At 48.6% G+C, this 19223-nt stretch overlaps 1 protein-coding gene across 4 annotated transcripts in view; it reads right to left on the bottom strand.

Annotated features, from left to right (window-relative positions):
• Window positions 1-19223, bottom strand: part of LEF1 (lymphoid enhancer binding factor 1) — a 70860-nt gene that overhangs the window by 27196 nt on the left and 24441 nt on the right. For all 4 annotated transcript variants that reach the window (XM_052774848.1, XM_052774839.1, XM_052774867.1 and 1 more), the window contains exon 5: window positions 1865-1997. In XM_052774848.1, the coding sequence (XP_052630808.1) occupies window positions 1865-1997 (133 nt within the window). The remainder of the gene's footprint in view (window positions 1-1864; window positions 1998-19223) is intronic.

The raw sequence follows: 19223 nt of genomic DNA, 5'->3' as shown, positions 1-19223 counted from the left end.
AGACACCCCTGGCCACCCCCCAGCAAAGCCCCTCACCAGGCTTCTGCTCGGGGACGTGAGCGGTGGGATGCATCAGGGCTGGACAGGGTAGAGGGCGAGAATAGGCAGAAGGGAGGATGGGCAGCAGAAACAACAAACCAGAAGTTGTTCAGTTTGGGTCTGCAGGACAGGAGTACAAAAATAAACCAGGGGTAAAGGCAAAGAATTGGGGTGCAGGACGGCAAACCCATCATGCAGTAAGTGAAAACCTCTTGAGCTCATGAACTGCAGCAGTGAGGTGTGCCTCAGCCACCGCAGCCAGCTTGGGCAAGAGGTGGAAATCCTGTTCTCTAATACACAGCACCCCTGGGATTTCAAGGAACAAGCGTGAATATCCTTCTCCTGGGCACTGATGCAAAGGAGGAAGACAAATGAGGACAGAAGGTCTCCATTTGCTTCTTCCAACTCTGAAAAAGATATTATACAAGTATTTACGGGCCAAGCTTTCCAGGCAGAGTGCTTTTTGTATTCCCCCTCCCTAAAAAGAAACACCAACCAACTAACCAACAAACAGCAAAAAACACACAGAGCCACAAGGCCATGGTATTTTCTGGATGTAGCCTATGTTATTATCTGCGTAGCAAGGCCAAAATAAAAACTAGGCATTCAAGAAAAGTCAGAATTAAAAAAAGTCTCTCTCCCTGAACAATGGTGGCTAGACACCTCTCCAAATAAATGGGACAACCGTGCATGTGGATGTGTGCCCAGGTAAAGCAGAGCTTCACAATCTTGTCCACATGGCAGGACACGTGAGTGCAGAAAGAGGCAGGGAGAGGCACCCTCCAGGACCAGTCCTGGCACCAACAGACTTCACGCCCACGCACAGACGTCCCGACTACAGCGAACGCCTTTGTAAACCCCCTACTCCCTCTCCGCCCCTCCTCACCACCAGCTCTCCCACGCAGGCTTCTCCTCCTCAGGCGCTCATCCAAACCCTGGCTCAGACCCGTGCCAGCCAGGGTCAGTCCTGCCCTTGAACCTCCCCAACAACCACCACATCCCCGCCCCACTCCTGCATCCCAATGCAAGCAAGCACACCCTCCCCAGGAAACCCCAGGGTTTGCCAGGGCGCTGGGCCTGAGCTCTCGGCAGGCTGGCCCGGCACCTCGGAGGTTGTCGGCACTTCCCTGGGGCCTCACAGACTGACACGGAGCGGGGCTGGTCTGACGCTCCCAGATGAGGATCTGGGGGACTTTTTTTGTTTGTTTTAAGGAGTCCTAGGGGCACAGAGAAAACTGACACCCATGACTCGGGCATCTAAAATGATGCTTTCTGCAGAAGGCAGCGGGCACGAGAAGGTTAAAAAATGTCACGTTTGCAAAGCTTAACTTGTGCAGGCTCAAAACTGTATTTTTATGGGCTATGCTTCAGTTATGCCAACTGATGTATAGAAGAATTCGGACAGCCAGAATACAAGGACATAAAATACAATCTTGAGTAAAAGGGAAAAAGAAAAGGTTTCAATAACAGCACTACTGAAGTACTCTTCCCCTGTTTTGGGGAAGGTTAGGGATGATTGCCATTTCTGCATCTGCATGCTGCAAGCCTCGGGCACCACAGGGGATGGTGAGGACTGGCTGCTGCTTACTGAGATTTTAAAAGATTTTAACGAGTAAAGCAAGCCCAAATTATCATATTAGAAAGAGCATGAAGATTTAAACAGCCAAGTTAAATATCAGCATCACAGCAGAATTACCATCTCTGAAAGCAGGCACACACTCCTGGAACCCTCCCTCTAAAATATTACAAATAAAGCTCTATCAGCAGCACAGGGGGCACTGGGACCACTCTGCATCCCCACCGCGCTGGGCTGGGCTGGGCTCACCTTGTTTGGAGCTGACGTCGGAGGGGATGTGAGACGGGTGCGACCCCGGGGAAAAGTGCTCATCGCTGTAGGTGATAAGAGGGGTGAGGGGGTGAACCGCATGAGAAGGCTGTACCACTGGCACCTTGTTTGACTGCAAGAGAAGAAAAAAAATTACATTAAACGGTGTTAGCAAGGTGGGGCTTCTGCATTTAAAAAAGAAAAGACGCTTCCAAAATGCAATTTTCACATATTTGTATTACTGAAGGGGGGAGAACGGATGGACAGACGCAACATTGGGGCTGGTGGATGGCAACCAGGTTTGCTGCCAGAATTGGCATCCTTGAACCACTGGCGCCCAAGGACGGATGTGGGCATTGAGGAAATGCAAGGAAATGGGTGGAGGCTGGGAGCAGGCGGAAAGGCATTTGGGAGACACGGAGACGGGGCCAGGAGATGGTGGCTGGAGCCGCAGGGCAGGAGGAGCACCACGCCAGGCAGGCAGGCATCATGCAAGGGCTGTGACCAAAGCTGGCAGAGCCAGCAGCAGTGCTGAAGAAACCCTTTGGTTACGGGATCAGCATTTAAAAGAAAAAGGTTTAAAGTGCAGGTTTGCCACATCTCCAGCCTTAAAAGCAACACAGGCTTCATCGACTTCACTCCTCGTCTCCATTGCTCTCCTGCACAGCCGCGGCATGATGCAGTGGGGACAAGTCCCCGCCATTGCCAGAGAGTACGGTGGGTTTTTTCCCTTGCAATTTTACAAACTCTGGTTGAAATCTCTTGGTCTGTGTAGCAGGTAACTGAAAAATCACCCTTAAAATCCTAATTTCATATATAAGCCATTGGCAGTGGCCTCTCAGAGGGCTCAGTTAGGTAGAAGACCCACTGACTGCCCGGGGACAGCTGGGAGGCCTCTCACCACATCGTGCCAAGGAGAAACCAAAGTGCTACAAACACCCAAGAGGGTCCCGAAATGGGTGCCATAAGGTGATGTCCATGCCGGCCAAGACACCAGCTTCCCACAGAGGCGTAGGGGAGGGGGCGCTCGGCATGACAGAGGGATGCTGCCCAAAATCACGCTCTTGGATCAAGGCTGCAAGACAACAGGGCTCATCCATCCTGACAAAATTAATGTATTAACGAAATTGCCGTATTAACGCTGCTTGAAACACAAGCTGCTCTTCCCATGGCAGGACAAGCCGTAGCGATGATGCCAGCATGTCACAGGCGCTCCTCATTTGTACCCCGCCATTCTACCAAGTCCCTTAGCAAAAATAATTATGGCACAAACAGATTTTTAATAATAATTAAAAAAAAAAAGGCAAAAAAAAAGCTGTCCTTCAGACAGGAATGGTGATAAAACTCAGCAATGACAGCTTGTGAAATGTAAGGAATTAAGAAAAAAAAGAAATAATTTAAGAACCCAATGAAATTAATTTTCTTTGAGTTCACTATTGAAATTCCGGCACAAACAGATGTTAGGACAATACTCCAAGTACAAATCCACGATTTCTCTGGACTTCTGGAAGCAGAAGGGTTATTAAATGGACAACTCAATTTATTGTTAAGGCTGGCAGGAGTAGAGGAACAGGAGCAAATGGGAACCAGTGCAGCAGTTGCTGCTTGCCTTGTTTCCAGAGCACCACCTTAAGGAACTTGCATTAGCAGGCAGTATCTTCTTAATGTCTGACCTATCCCTCCAGTCATATAGCTCAGAATCTGGTGCCATGAATTTTTGCTAAATTATGCTATCCTTGCTCTCCTCTTAATTTTACGGTTTTCAACACAGATTTGCTTTCCTGTGGGAAAGAGATAAGAACCTGAGGATTTTAATTTAAGCTTCGGCCTTGTCTTATATTTTGCAAGATGGAGAGAGAAAGCAGCGCTAGTAGGTGTTTTAAAGCCAACAAGCATTAGGTCCATTTTTGTGACCAAATAATAAAAGCAATATGAATTCTCAATAATATCTATGAGTTGAGTTGTAAAGTGGATAGCTGAGACTGCTATTCATCTTCCTTGTCTGTATAAATTCAATAAAAAACAGATGCCAACAAATTTCAGACAATTTAGAAATCAGGCCTCAGCCTTTAGCTACGAGACTTGCGGGCCAGCCCACCATTCAGCAATTACTTTATCAACAATAAACTGTATATTATGAATAAAGATCAAGCAATAGATGTATTTAGGTCACACGTACGCAGCTGCTAATCAGCCTTAATTTCTCAAAATTTAGTAATTAACATTTTGTATTATACTGGATGTAATTGTCATGCACATCCCTGGTATCAGGGTTACTTGCTTTCAGAAATCACCCGTTTGCACTTTGAACAAGCCAATCCCCGTACCCCCTCGCTCTCCAGCATCCTGCAGATTTTATTTTATTTTCTAATTCTCGGCACCTTATCCCCTAAGCCCACGGCAGCGGCTTTCAATGGGCGAAGGAACCGTGAGAAGTCAGGAGAAAAGCAAACCGCTTGTCAGCGGGCTTAAAATTAACATATAAACAGGCCGTATCTCCATTAAGAGCATTTGGGGGTCTGCAGAGCCAGAAACTGGAAAAAAAAAAATAGTAACAATAAATAATAACAATAATAACGAGCTCTCCAGCCTGCCTGCCCCACACCGCTTTGGGAGGACCTAGGGAGCTCTGGCAGCTAAATCCTGGGACAGGACCACGGGACAGGGCCTCGGTGGGCACGGGCTGACCCTCTCCGTCCCCCGCCCCCCGTGGTCCCACCAAGATGACCATAGTAACTGACAGGGGGAGAAAACACAGGGTGACATGTGAAACGAAACCAGGATGAGAAAGGCCTGACGGCGTATTTTCCGAAAGCCCCATGGACAAAATCGGTTCTGCTGCGGCACCTGCCCTACAAGTCAACCCAGATGGTTTTTCTGGGTCCTCCTCCCAGAGAGGGTTCAGGGCAGGAGGACAAGATCTTGTATGCAGACCTGGATGCCCTTCTCACCACCGTCTCAACCCTCCCACCCCCGGGTCAGGGCGAGGGGAGGAGGAGATTGGCCCCACGCGCCCCGGACGGTCCCCACGGATGCTGACCTGCACCCTTCGCCCTGGGGATATCTGGACTGGGGACGACGCCGAAGCCCCTTCCACCGCCTACTGCTCGCAGTGGGCATTACTGCCCCAAAGGGTTTTCAGGGCTGCGCGACACGGCCAAAACCCTACCTCACGCTGAGGTACCACACAGCGCTGATTGCACTCCTCCTACTGCAGCCCAGTGTCTTTGCCCATACGCTTCCTCCTCCTCCCACAAACACGCCATCGCTACTACATTTGTCTCCCCAAATCCTCTGAAGACGGTGCATACAGCTGCAGAAACGCTTGAGCAACTGACAGAGACCTGAACCCAGGGACTGCAGATCTGGGTCAACGTGATCTCCATGCAAGGGGAACTCAGTCCCCCACGCTTTGCTAACCAAGCCAGCACCTGCCAACAAGCCAGCAACCACCACGGCTCTCCCCAGCACACTGGTGATGTTTACATCTAATATAGGCACGGTTCGCAGAGCATCTTTTCTCCTCAACTCAACCCTGAAATCTTCTCCTGCAAAACCCGATCAGGCCACACACCTTCAGTGAGACAATTACGTAACGACCCATTGTCCCACATGAGGTTTGAAATTATACTTCATCCACCCACCAAAACGTAGCATTTTGGTGCAAGTTGGTACCTAAGCAGCTTCTAGAAATGCAGTAAAGCAGATGAGGATCCAATTCTCATTTCCAAGACAATCTGAAGACGCTGGATGTTTGTTGAAACAGTTCCTAACACAGCTCCGACACAGCGTATGTGGTCTACTACAACACCATGTCAGTTTAGTCCCCTTCATTAAACTCTGGGCCTAAGCTTCTTCACACGACCTGGAAAGTAAAGGAAATTGAACGTACAGCCTAGCTCAAGATCTGCAACTTGGCAAAAATAAGTAACTAAAAATGAGGACCTGTGGTTTACAAACCTGAAGACCTTCCGTTATGCCCTAGGGCACCTTCTCACATGTGTGCCACAGCCTGCTACGAACATTAAAGGTTAACGGCAAAGGCATCACCCACACCTGTTGGCCCGGGGACACCCAGCTGTGCCCCACGGGACCCAGCTCAAAGGGACACTCTCTCCGGAGTGACTAAACCTTGGTGGCCTCCTTCTTGGAGGCCGCTGGCCCACCGGGGCTCCAGTCCCACTGCAGTCTTGCAGCACAGCCTACGGCAGCATCCTTTGGGAACTGGCCTTGCACTCAAGGGACCTCTCCCTGGCCCTCCCCGGCGAACTTTTGCTGCTTGGACATTTGCTCATCAGCTTGGCCTTCACAGTCGGTATCTCTTATTTCTCTCGAGCACATGCTCAGGCTGAGGTGAGGCAGTGCAGGCGGGGGACAGTTGCACCAACAGGGCAAACAGGCAGGGCTGGGAGAATATACGTGTACTGGGCACAGCAGGAGCTGAATTATTTGGCCAGTTACTGCTAGGATGAAGCTGCTACTCGGTTTTATGACTGACCTGAAAAAAAACCCAAAATCCCGTATAAAGTGTTGGTAGGTAAAGGGTAAGAGCTCGCAGGGAAGAGGACCCTGACCCAGCAGTAGGCATTACCCCAGCAGGAGCTTCGCTGTACACCAGACACCGGTTTAAAAGTGTTGCTGTGTTGAAGTAACGCCGGAACAACCGCCCAAGTCAGTACAGGGGCAAACGTTTCCCTTGCAAACAGCAGTCACGGTCTGCAAGTGGTGAGGCTTGAACCATACTCAGGTATTTTGGGCAGGGCAAGGATGGGGGGAAGAAATCCCCCCAGCGTGGCATTGGCACAGCTGCTGCCACACGGCTGGGTAGCCCCTGTAAGTGCTCTGCATTGGCAATGCCGTACCTGGATTCGCAGTTACTCGCTACTTTAAACATGTACCTGTCCTCTCATCCAAGGAGTACACTTTGAGACAGTTTAAACTAATCTCTGGTGAGTTGATGGTGAAATGCTGCATCTTGGATTCGGTCTGAATCCAGGAAGTTTTTCCTCATTTTTTAAATGCTTCTGAAAAAAAGCAAGACTACCAGAAAAAAACAAAACCCAAGCCCTCCCCAAACAGCTAGCTAATGCTTCAGCAAAGGCCTGCACCTGTAAGGTATCCTGTATGCGACAAGTGTGCAAAAACTATAAAAAGCCTGAGACAGCCGCGGCAAAAATGCCTGTAGGTCAGCGTCAGGCAAGGCGGGTGGCTGGGAGCTCCCGCTGGAGCTGGAGGGACCATTTGTTCCAGCTGCTGCACAGAGAAAGATATTAAATTAACAATCCTTCAAAGGACGTGCATCTAGAAAGGAGGTCACAGACGGGCAGGGAGGTTCGCAGAGAACCGCGAGCAAGTGAGCCCATGCACACAAGACCCAAGCGTCCCTGGGTGAACACCTGAGAGGTGCTGGGTTGGTTTTTGTTTTGTTTTTCCTCTTTTCTTTAAACACAAAGCTGCTTCTAAAAAGCCAAAAAAGGCCCCAGCCTGTCTACTTTTCCTCTCCTGTCAACAAGTTGTGTGTTGGGTACAGGCACTAGCAGATGGTCTTCTCAGTTCAGACTAAAATAAGCTAATTAAAAAACAACCAAAACTTAAGGATGGAAAAATGCATGCATTCCCTTTTGCTCCTGAAAGAGAGGGTCATTTCGAAAAAACATGGCTTCAAGCTTTTGATAGCAAATGTTAAATTCAGGGGGAACACACAACAACAGATAGCTCCCCCCCCAAAAAAACCAAAACCAACCCCAAACCCTTCCACTATTGCTATAGCAGTACCTCAAAATAAAAGGACCAATGACTTGTTGGAGGATCTGAGGATACCTTGACCTGAAGAGACAAGAAAAATCCATCCCTTTTTTAGCCTATTTAACTTCTAGTTTCTAGAGCCCTGAAATCATCCTTAGGCAGAAGGTTTTAGCAAACCCAGAAGACAGCACTTTCAGTTGTCCTCTCAAAATAGCAATAGCATTTTAATGACTAAACTAACTCTGCATTTATGCCTTTGCTGACCAGCTGTTGCAATAAAAATGCAAGACCAAGAAGAATGTAGTTTTGGAGCAGTGTCAAAACCAGACCCACGTCTGGGTTCATCATGGACAAGCTTTAGCACAAGGGGACCAGAGGTGGAAGAAGAGGAGGTAACAGTAAGGCGTTTTGGCCAGGACTAGTTACCAATAGATGAAACAAGCTCATCAACAGCAGCAATAACTGCAACTACAATTTGCCACCTCCCTGGGAGCTATCGTACAATCCCTTTCCATAGACAACTTTGCAGAGATGTAGCAAGCTCGATATATAGAGAGCTCAAGTTACTCCCCCCCCATCCCCAAACCATTTATTTAGAGCAAATAGTTTTATGTCCAAAGCCAACCTCCTTCTAGGCTTTTGACAGCAGAGATCATTTTATGCTTAATTTTCAAAACCTTCTCCAATCCTTAGACAGTACAGTTGGGAAAATGACATACCAGGTACAGGGGTGGTGGATTTGTAACCTTACTTTTAGCATCACCTGAAGCTAAAAGGAGCAGGGATGGGAAAGCACACCCACAGGAACACCCCGCTCACAGGAAACAGGGGCTTAGGAATATTGTGATTTATGAAAGCCAAATAAAAAAGGCGCAGTCTTTTTACCCTGCTTTGCAACTCGGAAATGGGAGGCCATTTATCTCACTGACCTTTCGTGCTTACAAACAGCAGGGGTGACACCCCAGGGACTGGCCAGGGTAAGGAAGCAAAGCGAAACACTGTATCCACTCTCATGCAAAGCTTTAGGGCTTTGCAACTGCTAACACTTATTCAGAACAAAACTAGAATTGAAATGGCACGTTTCAGGGGGTAAACTGATGCTTGATGACGTCAGAAAAAAGTCCTCCTGGTCCCCCTTTTCCTCACGTACTGTACTTCAGTGCTTCACCAGGTAATTAGGTTGTATTTAGTGCTGGAAGCCAGGGAAGGGGAGAACAAAAAAGTTAATTTAAGTCAGTCATTGAAAGCTTCCCCCCCGTCCCCAGGACACGTTGCATCAGGTGACCGCAGAGCCGCAGCATCCCAGGAGACCCCCGGGGAGATGGAGAGAAGAAGCTGCCAACGCATCAGCAGGCGAAGGAGGCACCCATGATCCTCGCTAGAGTTTCCCATGCTTATTCGGGAGCACAAGAAGTTTGTGCCCCTTTTCCAGCTGCCCAGACCACCTTCCTTTTTGGGAAGCCCAGCAGCAAGTGGCTGTGGCTGCAATGCATGGAAAAGGCAGCTTCACAGCTGACAGTACTGTGCCATGGTCCGCGGGCACAAAGATCAGCACCCAAAGCAAAGGGGGTGTCATGGCTGGAAATGCAGGCAGCGTACGAGTATAGGCAAGAGGAGTTGGAGCAAACTGCTCTGCCTGAAGCCGGAAGGGTCGGTGCACGATAAAAACTTCAGTACAACAGCCAGGGGACCACTGCAAAGAAAAGAGTAAATGCGATTTGATAAAGCCTGGGATAAGCATCTATCTAGACGGATTACAATCAGTAACCAGATTCAGGTTAATTGCAACGTTAGTGAGAAACCACCGCACTAATGGCTTGTCTACATTCTTGTCTTTTTCCAACTCCCCCCCCCCCCCACCCCCCTTCGATCTTGGAAATTAATATAGCACAACTGTGATGTTTTTTTGCTGAAAAGTTGTAATAAACATTTGAGTTCCCTCAAGACAGCTTTAAAAACATGGGTGTTGAATCTCTGACAGAAACATGCTTTATTTCAAGTGTTCATTAAGCACTGCCATTAAGTAAGTGATTAAAGCACACCCAGTATTAAAATAGCTTGATTAGAAATCCCCTGCTATCTCCATTTTCTTCTCTCCCGTGACTTCTTAATTTGTTTGTTCTTGCCTGCTCAGGAAGGCTGTCGGGAGACCTGGAGTGCTGGTGAACCACGCAGGGAGCCAGGCAGGTCTTGCAAGGCTCTGATCGGGGGAAGACAAGCCCATTTCTATTTACGTACTGCAAGTTCACGTATACACAGATTATACTTAAGTTTTGCACATCCCATTAGTTTTAGAAATATGTACTAACAACTGATAGGGCATTAAATAGCCAGCAAAGCCACATGCTCACAGGGAAAGCTTTCCCTGTTAAAATATTTTGCAGTGTTTTATTTAATTCTCCAAACTCAGCAGCGGGTCATCTCTGACGGCAATTAATTGCTGGTAAACGCTCTGCCATTTGCCAGCTGATGCTCCTTTTAAGCTCTGGTTCCTGCATGATGATCCTTTTAACTTTGCCCGTCCTGAACAGTTCATCTTTTCCCTGACATGCACCAAGAAGCCCGCACCTAACAAGCGGCAACCTGCAGCATCAAATCACACACTCGTCCCCAGAGGTCACTAAGCTCTCCCAAAACCTGCTAAATGGGATGACTGGCACTGGAAATACTCAGGATGGTGACACGCCCCACGGGCCGCAGCTCCCCAGCCTTTACCCTGCACAGCATCCCTGCTTCTGCCTAGTGCATCCTTGCCATATACAAGCCGGTCCCATCAGCTGAAAAGGCGTTTTCCTCCCTGTCATTTCCTGACCTGCCCACAGCCCTTTCTGTTCTTTACTGGCCAAGGGGAACACAGGCACAGTAATGTTTTAACAAGTCCAGGCTTGAGCCTCTGAGTCACACAGGTCTGGCTTATTAATTGCTTTGATGATAAGGACCATTGTCCTAAACCAGCAGAGGAACCGGTGTCCACAGCCCGGCAGCTTGCCAGGGCACGATCAGCAGGGGTGTTATGTGCCTTGAACCCCCATGGGTTTTGGGCAGGGGGAAAGATGCTGGACCCCATCCTGGTGTCACCTCTTGTGCTGTCTTCAGCTCTTCACTGGGGACAAAACTGCTCTGGTTTCTGTCACCAGAGCCGTCTGCTGAGTTAAGACAAAGACACAAGCTTGTTTTACTTGCCTCAAGGTTATCAGGATCCTTGCCCACAACTTTGGCATCTTCTCCGGGCTACTTGGACCCGCGAGCTAATAAGCCTTTCCTGGGCAAAGAGATGCGCTTCAGTCCAATATTCAAACTGGGGACTCCTCAGCACGCTCGAGCACTCACTTAAATCAAGCATGAAAACCGCTCAGGCAAGTGAAACGTCATCTACTACAGAAGTATACAAGTTTTGTGTGAAAGCGGGCAGTCCGATGGCAGCCTCTGAAGCCCGGCGTTCCTGTTCTGGCAGACAACGTGCGTCACAGGATGGGACAACTTTTCCTCATCGGCCTCCTCACGTCCCACAGGATACAGACCCAGGCTCCTGGGGGGAACCGAATAAAAAACCCGTCCTGCACCCTGGTGACAGGAAGATGCCTTTCTGCATTGCACACACGTTGGATCAAAAGTGCTTGAAATAGGACCTCTCTTAAATGTATTTACATTAAGTCTATGCTACAACCTATTCAACACCACATGCCATAACAAAGACCATCAGAGGCCCAGAAGACTGAGAAATGGGTCAACTTCTCTTTGAGCAGCAATTTTTAAGATGCACTGAATAGAAATGTTCTTAAGAAAATGCGAGAGCATGACATGCATCAGGAAGACATCTTAGCTCTGTCTCACAGAAGGTAAGAACAAGGGCTCAGATGCCTGTGCAAGCACCTGACATACCTTCACGTGTCCAAAAATCTCCGTTCACCATGCCTAAATTTGCAACTTAAAGTTTGACCCTGCAGCAACTGCTTACTTCTAGCAAAACGGAGATCAAACCGTGCTGGCCACGCTACCCAACGTGACTAACATTTTTGGAAATGCTCCCTCCTTATCTGCCTTCTAAAAAATAGGGTGGGGGTGAACAGAAATGGATGTGAAGATGGAGGAGTGATGAATTTGACAACATCGATGACTCCTCTGCTGGCCCTTGCTCCTGGCAAGCCCCATTCCCCACCATCCCATTGCTGCCAAAAGGCTCTAGCAGGGAAACCACCTCCAAGGCCAACCCCTCCCAGCCCCGAAGTGGCAGGAAGGGCTGCCCATGCTTTGCTGGGAGGCAATGAGACCCCACCACTGGGATTTTAACCGCTTCAGGGGGATTTCCCAGCAGAAATGGAGCAGACCCATGCCCAGCTTGAAGCCCAATGCCAACAGCCGGGGCTGCGTGCACGGCATTAAGGGTGGTGGGGGCAGGCAGGGGCGGGTGGGATCAATGCAGAGGTGGCTCGGCGCATGACGGGGTATGAAGGAAGTACCAGAGGGGCCACTTTCTCCAAATTCGAGGCTCCCAGGCACCACTGACCCTGCGTACGCACTGGAAAAAGTTTTCAAGTAACTTCCCTGAGTCCAGCTAAACCGTATTAACAGATTTATCCAATAACATGCAAATTCAGGTTTTAATGAAAAGTCTTAAGTCCCAGCTCTAAGTGATTTGGACTTTTCTGCTAATGGCATCTGCTAATGACCAAAGATTTAATGCATCAAGTCTTAGCATACATCAGTGCAAACAATATAACCATTTAGTGGAGGTAAAAAGTCATCTCATTAGACATCCATCATTGGATGTGGGCAAGATGGTCCAAAGGCTTAAAATAAAATATTCATTTTTAAACTAAAAAAAACCCCAAACCCCTAAAAACGTACAAATGATTAGGCCAAAAGTAGCAGTCTGCTAAAGCTTCACTAGGATTGAAAATGCAAACTGCAACGTTTATCTGGAGGTAAAACGCATTTGCAAGTACTTAATTTCTGCAGCACTGTTCCGCAGAAGGCAAAACCAATTTTAACAGGAATTAAAGCAATAGGGCCCTCCAGAAACAGGATGTCTCTTAGACAAGTTATTTGAACCACCAGTAGAAGGTCACAACAGGAATTATTTCTCTACAACATTGTGCAAGATGATTTCAGTACAAACAAAAAAGTGTTGAAAAGCTACTAACTTAATTTTATAGATCAGTCCCACGAGGGTTCATCATGTCAATGAGACACAAAAACATGCCCTAAAATAACATTTACGTGTAGCTAAAAATATAAAAATCACAGCACACAGCTAAGGATGAGCAAAGAATGGCTTGAATAAGGCACGGGCTCAATGGAGCTGGGCTACAAAGACTTTTTTTGGCCCAAACCATTGATGCTGACTGTTTCATTTCGGCTCTTGGCGTAAACAGGACCGATAAACCTACCACAAAACACTGCTGGATGCTGAGCTACCGACACATAATCTAAATGCCCAGTATTTTTAGTCCTGTTCGCCAAACGGCATCTCAGAAGATACAAAAAAGGGACCAACGCCTCCCAGCCATGGGCTGCCAGTGGGAAATGACTCAGGTCAGGGGAGTACTGTAATTATAATGGGCCCGTGCAAGCTGCCAGCCTGTTTGCAGGAGAATCGGAAAAAGGAAGGGAAAAGGGGTACCCAGAAAAGATGGAGCACCCCACTTTCATGCCTGCTGTCTCCCAGGGCAGCTTAGGAAAGATTTTTTTTTCTCTCCTCCCCGAAAAGCAGACACAGCAACCCCGTGGCAAGCCTTGCCTCCAGCTGCAGAGAGGAGCCAACAAAAGAGCCCTGGAGGGATGCTCCTATGTCAGCTTTGGGGCTAGATCAGCCTCCCAGAGTTGCCCATCCTTGCCAGAACACACCCTCATGACCCAGGGAGTCCTCAGGACCCAAAATGCATCTTCCCCACTGTTGCTGGCATTGGCTCTCCTCCGGCTTTGCTCTCGTCCCATTCACCGCCCATCCTCGCTTCTGTCCCACCACCCTGCGCTCACCCCCAGGAAGCTGCCTGGACCCCCCTGGCTCTGCTTAGCTCATTTTACTGCACAGCACCCTCAGGCTCCCCCAAAACGGGCATTTCCTTCAGTTTTCCGGCCTCACCCATGCAGGCGCACGGCCGTCCTGAGTACTGACCCGAAGGCTCTCCAGTGGCTGGGGTTGGGCCCAGCTTGGGGAGCCTGTGAGATGGGGGAGACAGGGAGAAACGTGGGCCGTACCTGCTCCCCTTTCCCACCCCACTCTGTATTGGTCTGTTACTACTAAGCTCCTTCCCCCAGTTGGCCACAGGGCTTAAAAAAAGGTTGTTGGTATGCACAACACACGTGATGCCTTTTAAATCCTGCGTAGGAGACTTCTGCCTGCTGCTAGCCTTGATTTTTTTTTTTTTTAATTCAAGAGCTGCCCTTTAAAATTTAAAAATCACTCTTAAAACGAAAAAAATCACACAGAGCCCACAACCTAAGTTTTGTGCAGCAGGCACCTACATCCTCATAAAAACCCTGGGCTGTGCTTTGTAACATGGGTAGAAGTCTAAACATCGTAAAAAAGAGCCTAAATTGCCAGATTGCCCAAGCCTCCAGTAAATCACCCTTCCAGATGGGCTTACAGCTGCATACAGAGCCCCGCTAGTAGCAACGGGTCACCCTGCAATTATATTTCAATCCTACTAAATTCAACAAACATTATATGAGAGTTATGCTCGATTTCATTAAAGAGGCACTTCCGAAGTTTACTATTGCCCCATCATTACCAACAGTTTGATTTTTCATGCAATTAGCGCTCCCCTGTGCAATTAACTCCCCCCCCGAAGCGTGGCAGAGGAAGAGGTGGACAATTTCTTATCATAACTGCATCCCTCCTCAGTGCTTTTCATTGCAATAAAGGCCACGCTTGGGAGAAATACAGACACATTAGACTCTGCAAAACACTGCTAAACAATTTATCAGGCAAAAAATTAGCTCATGCCAGGAGAGCTTGGGGAAGCATTCAGCCTCTCTCCCCGCTCCACTGCCAACAGGGCGGATGGTCGAGAGTGCCAGAGATGCCCAAATGCAATGCTAACCCCTTTCTTTTTTGGGGTGGACACATGAGGTATCTACACAAGACCTGCCCACTGCATGCACACTGCCATGGGGGGGGTGGACTCCGAAACTGCTGCAGTGCCCGGCGTGGGCTGGCACTGGGGCTGGGCAAATTCCGCCAGCAATGCTCCCACCCGGCAACCCCTCCAGCTGCCACCACCAGCCAGGAACGTGGTCAAGGTCTGCAACCACATACAGGAGAACATTATTTATTTTTTTTTTTTTTCCCCGGCTCCTTCCCACTCTCTCTCTTTCCCCTGCTCCCAGCAGAACCGGCAGACTCCCTCCCCATTCCCAGCATGGTATTTCGGAGGTCAGGAGCAGACCCTCCCCTCTCCCCCGCAGAGGGAGCACGCTTTTTAGTTCGATGCTCTGGGATCTGAGGATCATCTGGAGGTTGAGCGGCAGAGACGGGCGCTCCTGCTGCAGGCCCCACGGATGGTTCACACAGCCATATTTTCAGTTTGCTCAAGGGGCCACATGTCCACAGCCAGTTGCACAGTTTGCCACATTTATTTGCAGATAAGGTACATTTTTACTGCCCCTTTATTCACAAAACAAGCTGGGAGATAGGTTCAGGGGCATCTATTTCAGACCTTTAAACAAGGAATCAAGTGCTTTGTTCTAAAAAAAATAATATTAATTTTCCCCTTTCATGGCAGTAAGTGCCCTTGCTGTGTAATACCGCATGCTGCTGGAGAGAAAGCATGTCTAGTTCTCTCTTACTCCTATCCTATACCTAGGATAAGGATACCTTAACCTCATTTAAAAATAAAAATTACCCCAAATTTCAGGCTGTTAACATGCTTCCACCATCTCACAGGTGCTGGGTCACAGCCAAAACACTATCACACCGTGAAACGCAGGCAGAAGAAGTCCCCCCTGCCTTTCACGTACTTTCAGCGCCTGTGCCTGAAGACAGAGCTGGCAGAAACACCACACCAAGCAACCAGGCTCAGGACAGTCAGCTCCCAGCCACAGCCAGAGATGGGACCGTGAGCCACAGGGTGAACCCCCATCACCCCAACTCAAGGGGTTCAGCCCCTCATGCCACCAAACTCGCACAGATGCAAAAATACAGCATCTAATGTGCGGAAGTGGAGATGGGATTTGCTCATCTCAAGCATCTCTTCCTTCCGCCAGGCCTCCCCAAACTTCCCTGTCCATGCACAATCTGCGTATGGGGGATAACCAGCTCAAAATGATTAATTAAATGCCAGTCTATCAAAACAGTGAGAAAACAATACCCTCTCGCTGAAAGATACTGTGGATAATTTCTCATATGCCCAATATTTTGGAACTCACCATTTGTATCAATTGCACAAATCTAGGAGCTGAGAACATGAGGAAAGCAGCTCCTTCGGTGTAGCACAGAGATGGAGCACAGCTTTTCTCAGCATCGAGCTCTCTCGCACTAAGTCAGAGGAAGGAAATGCTGCCTCCCCCACAAAATTTTTTTAAAAAAAAACAAACACCTTTCCTCTTCAGAGAACCCAGGCCAGGTGTTACATGCTCTCAACATCAAGCTAAGGCCAGGCTGGCTAATCTGTAGGTTCACTTGTTAGCGAGATAAAGGATTTCAGTGCAGTGCTGCAGCCTAGGCTGTGAGAGCTGTGGGCTGGAGGAGTGCTGCCGGCAGCCAAGTGTCACTCCTGGAGGAATGCCTGACCTTTCCTGGGGCTTTGATCATGCTGGCTCGCAGCGTGAGATAACCAGTCCTTTGCAGAATCCGGAGGTAATAAAAAAAGCAGCTTTGAGGCCTCGTGTTTTTACAGGGAAATACTTACCTGTGTTCCCAGCACACTGCCCTGGTCCCTACCACCAACCTCCTCAGATACCAGCCACTTTAAAGCCAAACCCATTGCTGTCAACTAGGGGAATCACATAAAGCATTCAGGTGAGAGTTTTTAGCTCTTGTTTAATTTCTCTTAATTGAAGAGGGTACTTGTGTACCGGTCTTATGGAAGACGCACGTACAGAGACTCAAAAAAGAGCAGAGCAACAGAAGTAAGGTCTCCAATTAGTACGCAATTAAGCTCTAAGTAGGATAATAGGAGGAGAAATTTTGTATCTTACACAAACAAGATAGCAAAAGAGATAGATAAAAGCACAGAAGGGGAATAAAGCTGTATCCCCAGTTCCCCTCTGAACACTGAGCCCATGCAGAAAGGAGTGAATTTGGTGAGAGTTTTTTGTTTGTTTGTAATTATTTTAAAGGGAGAGTATCTTTCTCAGGACAGTTCATGACGGGCAATTTAAACAAGCCAGTGTAGTACCAGGTTAGTAACACGTGAAACACCTGGAGCCCTGGGTTGAATGTGCTGAATATGTAAGCGATAATTCGATCAGTCTTCAATACTTCCTTTAATGAGTCTACGCAAGTCCCACGTCCACCCAGCCTGCTTTTGGTCACCAACCTAGACAAGTTCGCATGATCTTCTCAGACTGGGTTTGTTTTTTGTTTTGTTTTGTTCAGGCCACTGCAGTACAGTCTCTAAAGTTAGAGCTACAATTCCTTGGTGCTCTCTCCCGGTTGTACACGAGGCGCGGGGCTCGCTTTGCAGCACTCCTCAGCTGCAAGCAGGCCGATGCCAAACCGAGCAGACCTGGATAAGTTACCCCTCTGGGGGGAAAAAAAGTTGTGCTCAGCTATGCTGTCTTCCTCACGGGGTTAACTATGTAGATTTCAGATGCAAATTTTACTTTAGGGCAGGCTTTATGGTATTAAGAGTCTCTTTTTCAGCCTTCTGAAATTTCATATGTATACATGCTAGAGCTCTCTCATCTCTGTTAATTGGGTTTTGTGGAATTTCGAGGCCCGGGGGCCAAGGGGGGAGGGCTGCTGATTAAAGCACGCCGTGCAGAAGTGGATGCAGAAGCGTTGCACAGTAACAGGAGGGAAACTGAATTCCTCCGAGCTACCTGCCTTCATGCGCGCATCCTGCCTGCCACTTTGGAGGAATCCTGCCTTTCACCCTGGCCTTCCCAAGGGTGTGTGGATGGCTCCTGCCCCCTCTGACAGGCATTGCGGGGAAGATGCTCGCACCCGCTTCTCTGGTTGTGCAAACCGATTTTAGAGATTTTGAAGCTGCTCCGCAGCCACATTTGCTTATTGCACCGTGCCCGTGTCCTCACCGCAGACCCGAACAGGGCCATCTCCCCACAGCCCTAACCCCAAAGTGGTAGCGACAGGAGGCAGGGGGAACCCACAACCTGACCTACACACTTCAGGACCATTAAGGAGGAATAAAAGGACGTTTAAGCTCCCTTTATCCCCTTTCATAACCAGCATTCACATGTGTGTCAGAATCTGTTAGGCTGTGGATGCCTGAATTGGTAAGACGGGGGGTGGGGGGTGCGTCCGTGTGTGTGTCCCCCCATCCGTGTGAGTGTGTCCGTCCCCACAACGACGGCACAGAAAATACCCATTCCTGCATTTGGCCTAACTTTATCTCTCCACATATGAGGATCCAGTCCAGGATCTTGCTCGCTGGAGCTAAATACAGATATTCACACACCCATTATAAATGCAGTCTAGTTTCATTTTTAACCCGCAGGAGGGTGTGGAGGGAGAAGACATCAAAGCATGGACACAGGCTACCCTGGCATTCTGGGCGTGCAATTTTATCTTCCCCTCATTTCCCTCCTCTCCAAACCAGCTGCTACAACTATCATGATGCTTGCCCTCCGGCCAGTATGCTGGAAAACTGGCTTCCAAGGCAGTCATTAATCTCTCCCCATTACCCAGCTGGCACAGGATTTTGCTTAGATCGGAGGAGAGTCAGCTCTGTGCCCTCCAAAACACCAGTGGCAGCTCCCGCAGCCACGCGTGCCAGGCATCCACCGGCCCCACTGCCTACACCGGGCACAGCCTGGTGCCACTCACACTGCTGTGGCAGAAGGGCCGCCCTGCAAGGGACAAAGAGGGTAAAACTCAAACACAGGCACTGAAGAGCGCTGAAAGAGGATCTTTGATGTGAATTAAATAAAACCTGCCTGTCAGCAATGACGGTGAAAAGAAGTGCTATGCATCTTTGTGGGAAGGTGGCTCGGATCAGAGCTAAGTTTAGAGGCTGACTTCTTGCATAGCAATAGCAGCAGAGAGTAGCCCCTACATATGCAAGTTATGCAAGTGAAATGAAGATGCACGTAAACCTTCAGCAAGAAAACACAGCTCAGCAATGTTACACTTTTCATTCAGCCATCAGGTTTCAACCCATCTGAGGTAACAGGGCTGGAAATACACAGATAGGTACGTGGTATGCTGAGCACAAGCAAGGGCTGCTCCAGTAAAGCCGAGCTGAAACGAGAATAAAGCAGGCTTAGAAAGTAATGACGCGTGCCGCTGCAAGTTTGTTAGGGAGATAAATTGACAAGAGGTGTGTTTTGTGGGATTACCACCTGAAAAGCAGCCATTTTACTGTCCCCCACATATACTGCACCATCCCAGCAACACTATGAGGCAATGTTTGACCAGCTATGTCGGGACAAAAATAACCTTTTCAGAGAATACTTTGTGTGTTGATGGGGTGATTCATACCAAAGCTGT

This window comes from Harpia harpyja, chromosome 2, assembly GCF_026419915.1.
Source record: "Harpia harpyja isolate bHarHar1 chromosome 2, bHarHar1 primary haplotype, whole genome shotgun sequence".
In the NCBI taxonomy this organism is placed as follows: domain Eukaryota; kingdom Metazoa; phylum Chordata; class Aves; order Accipitriformes; family Accipitridae; genus Harpia; species Harpia harpyja.
Note: the sequence above shows the minus strand (reverse complement) of the source record. Positions and strands in the feature narration are given on the sequence as shown.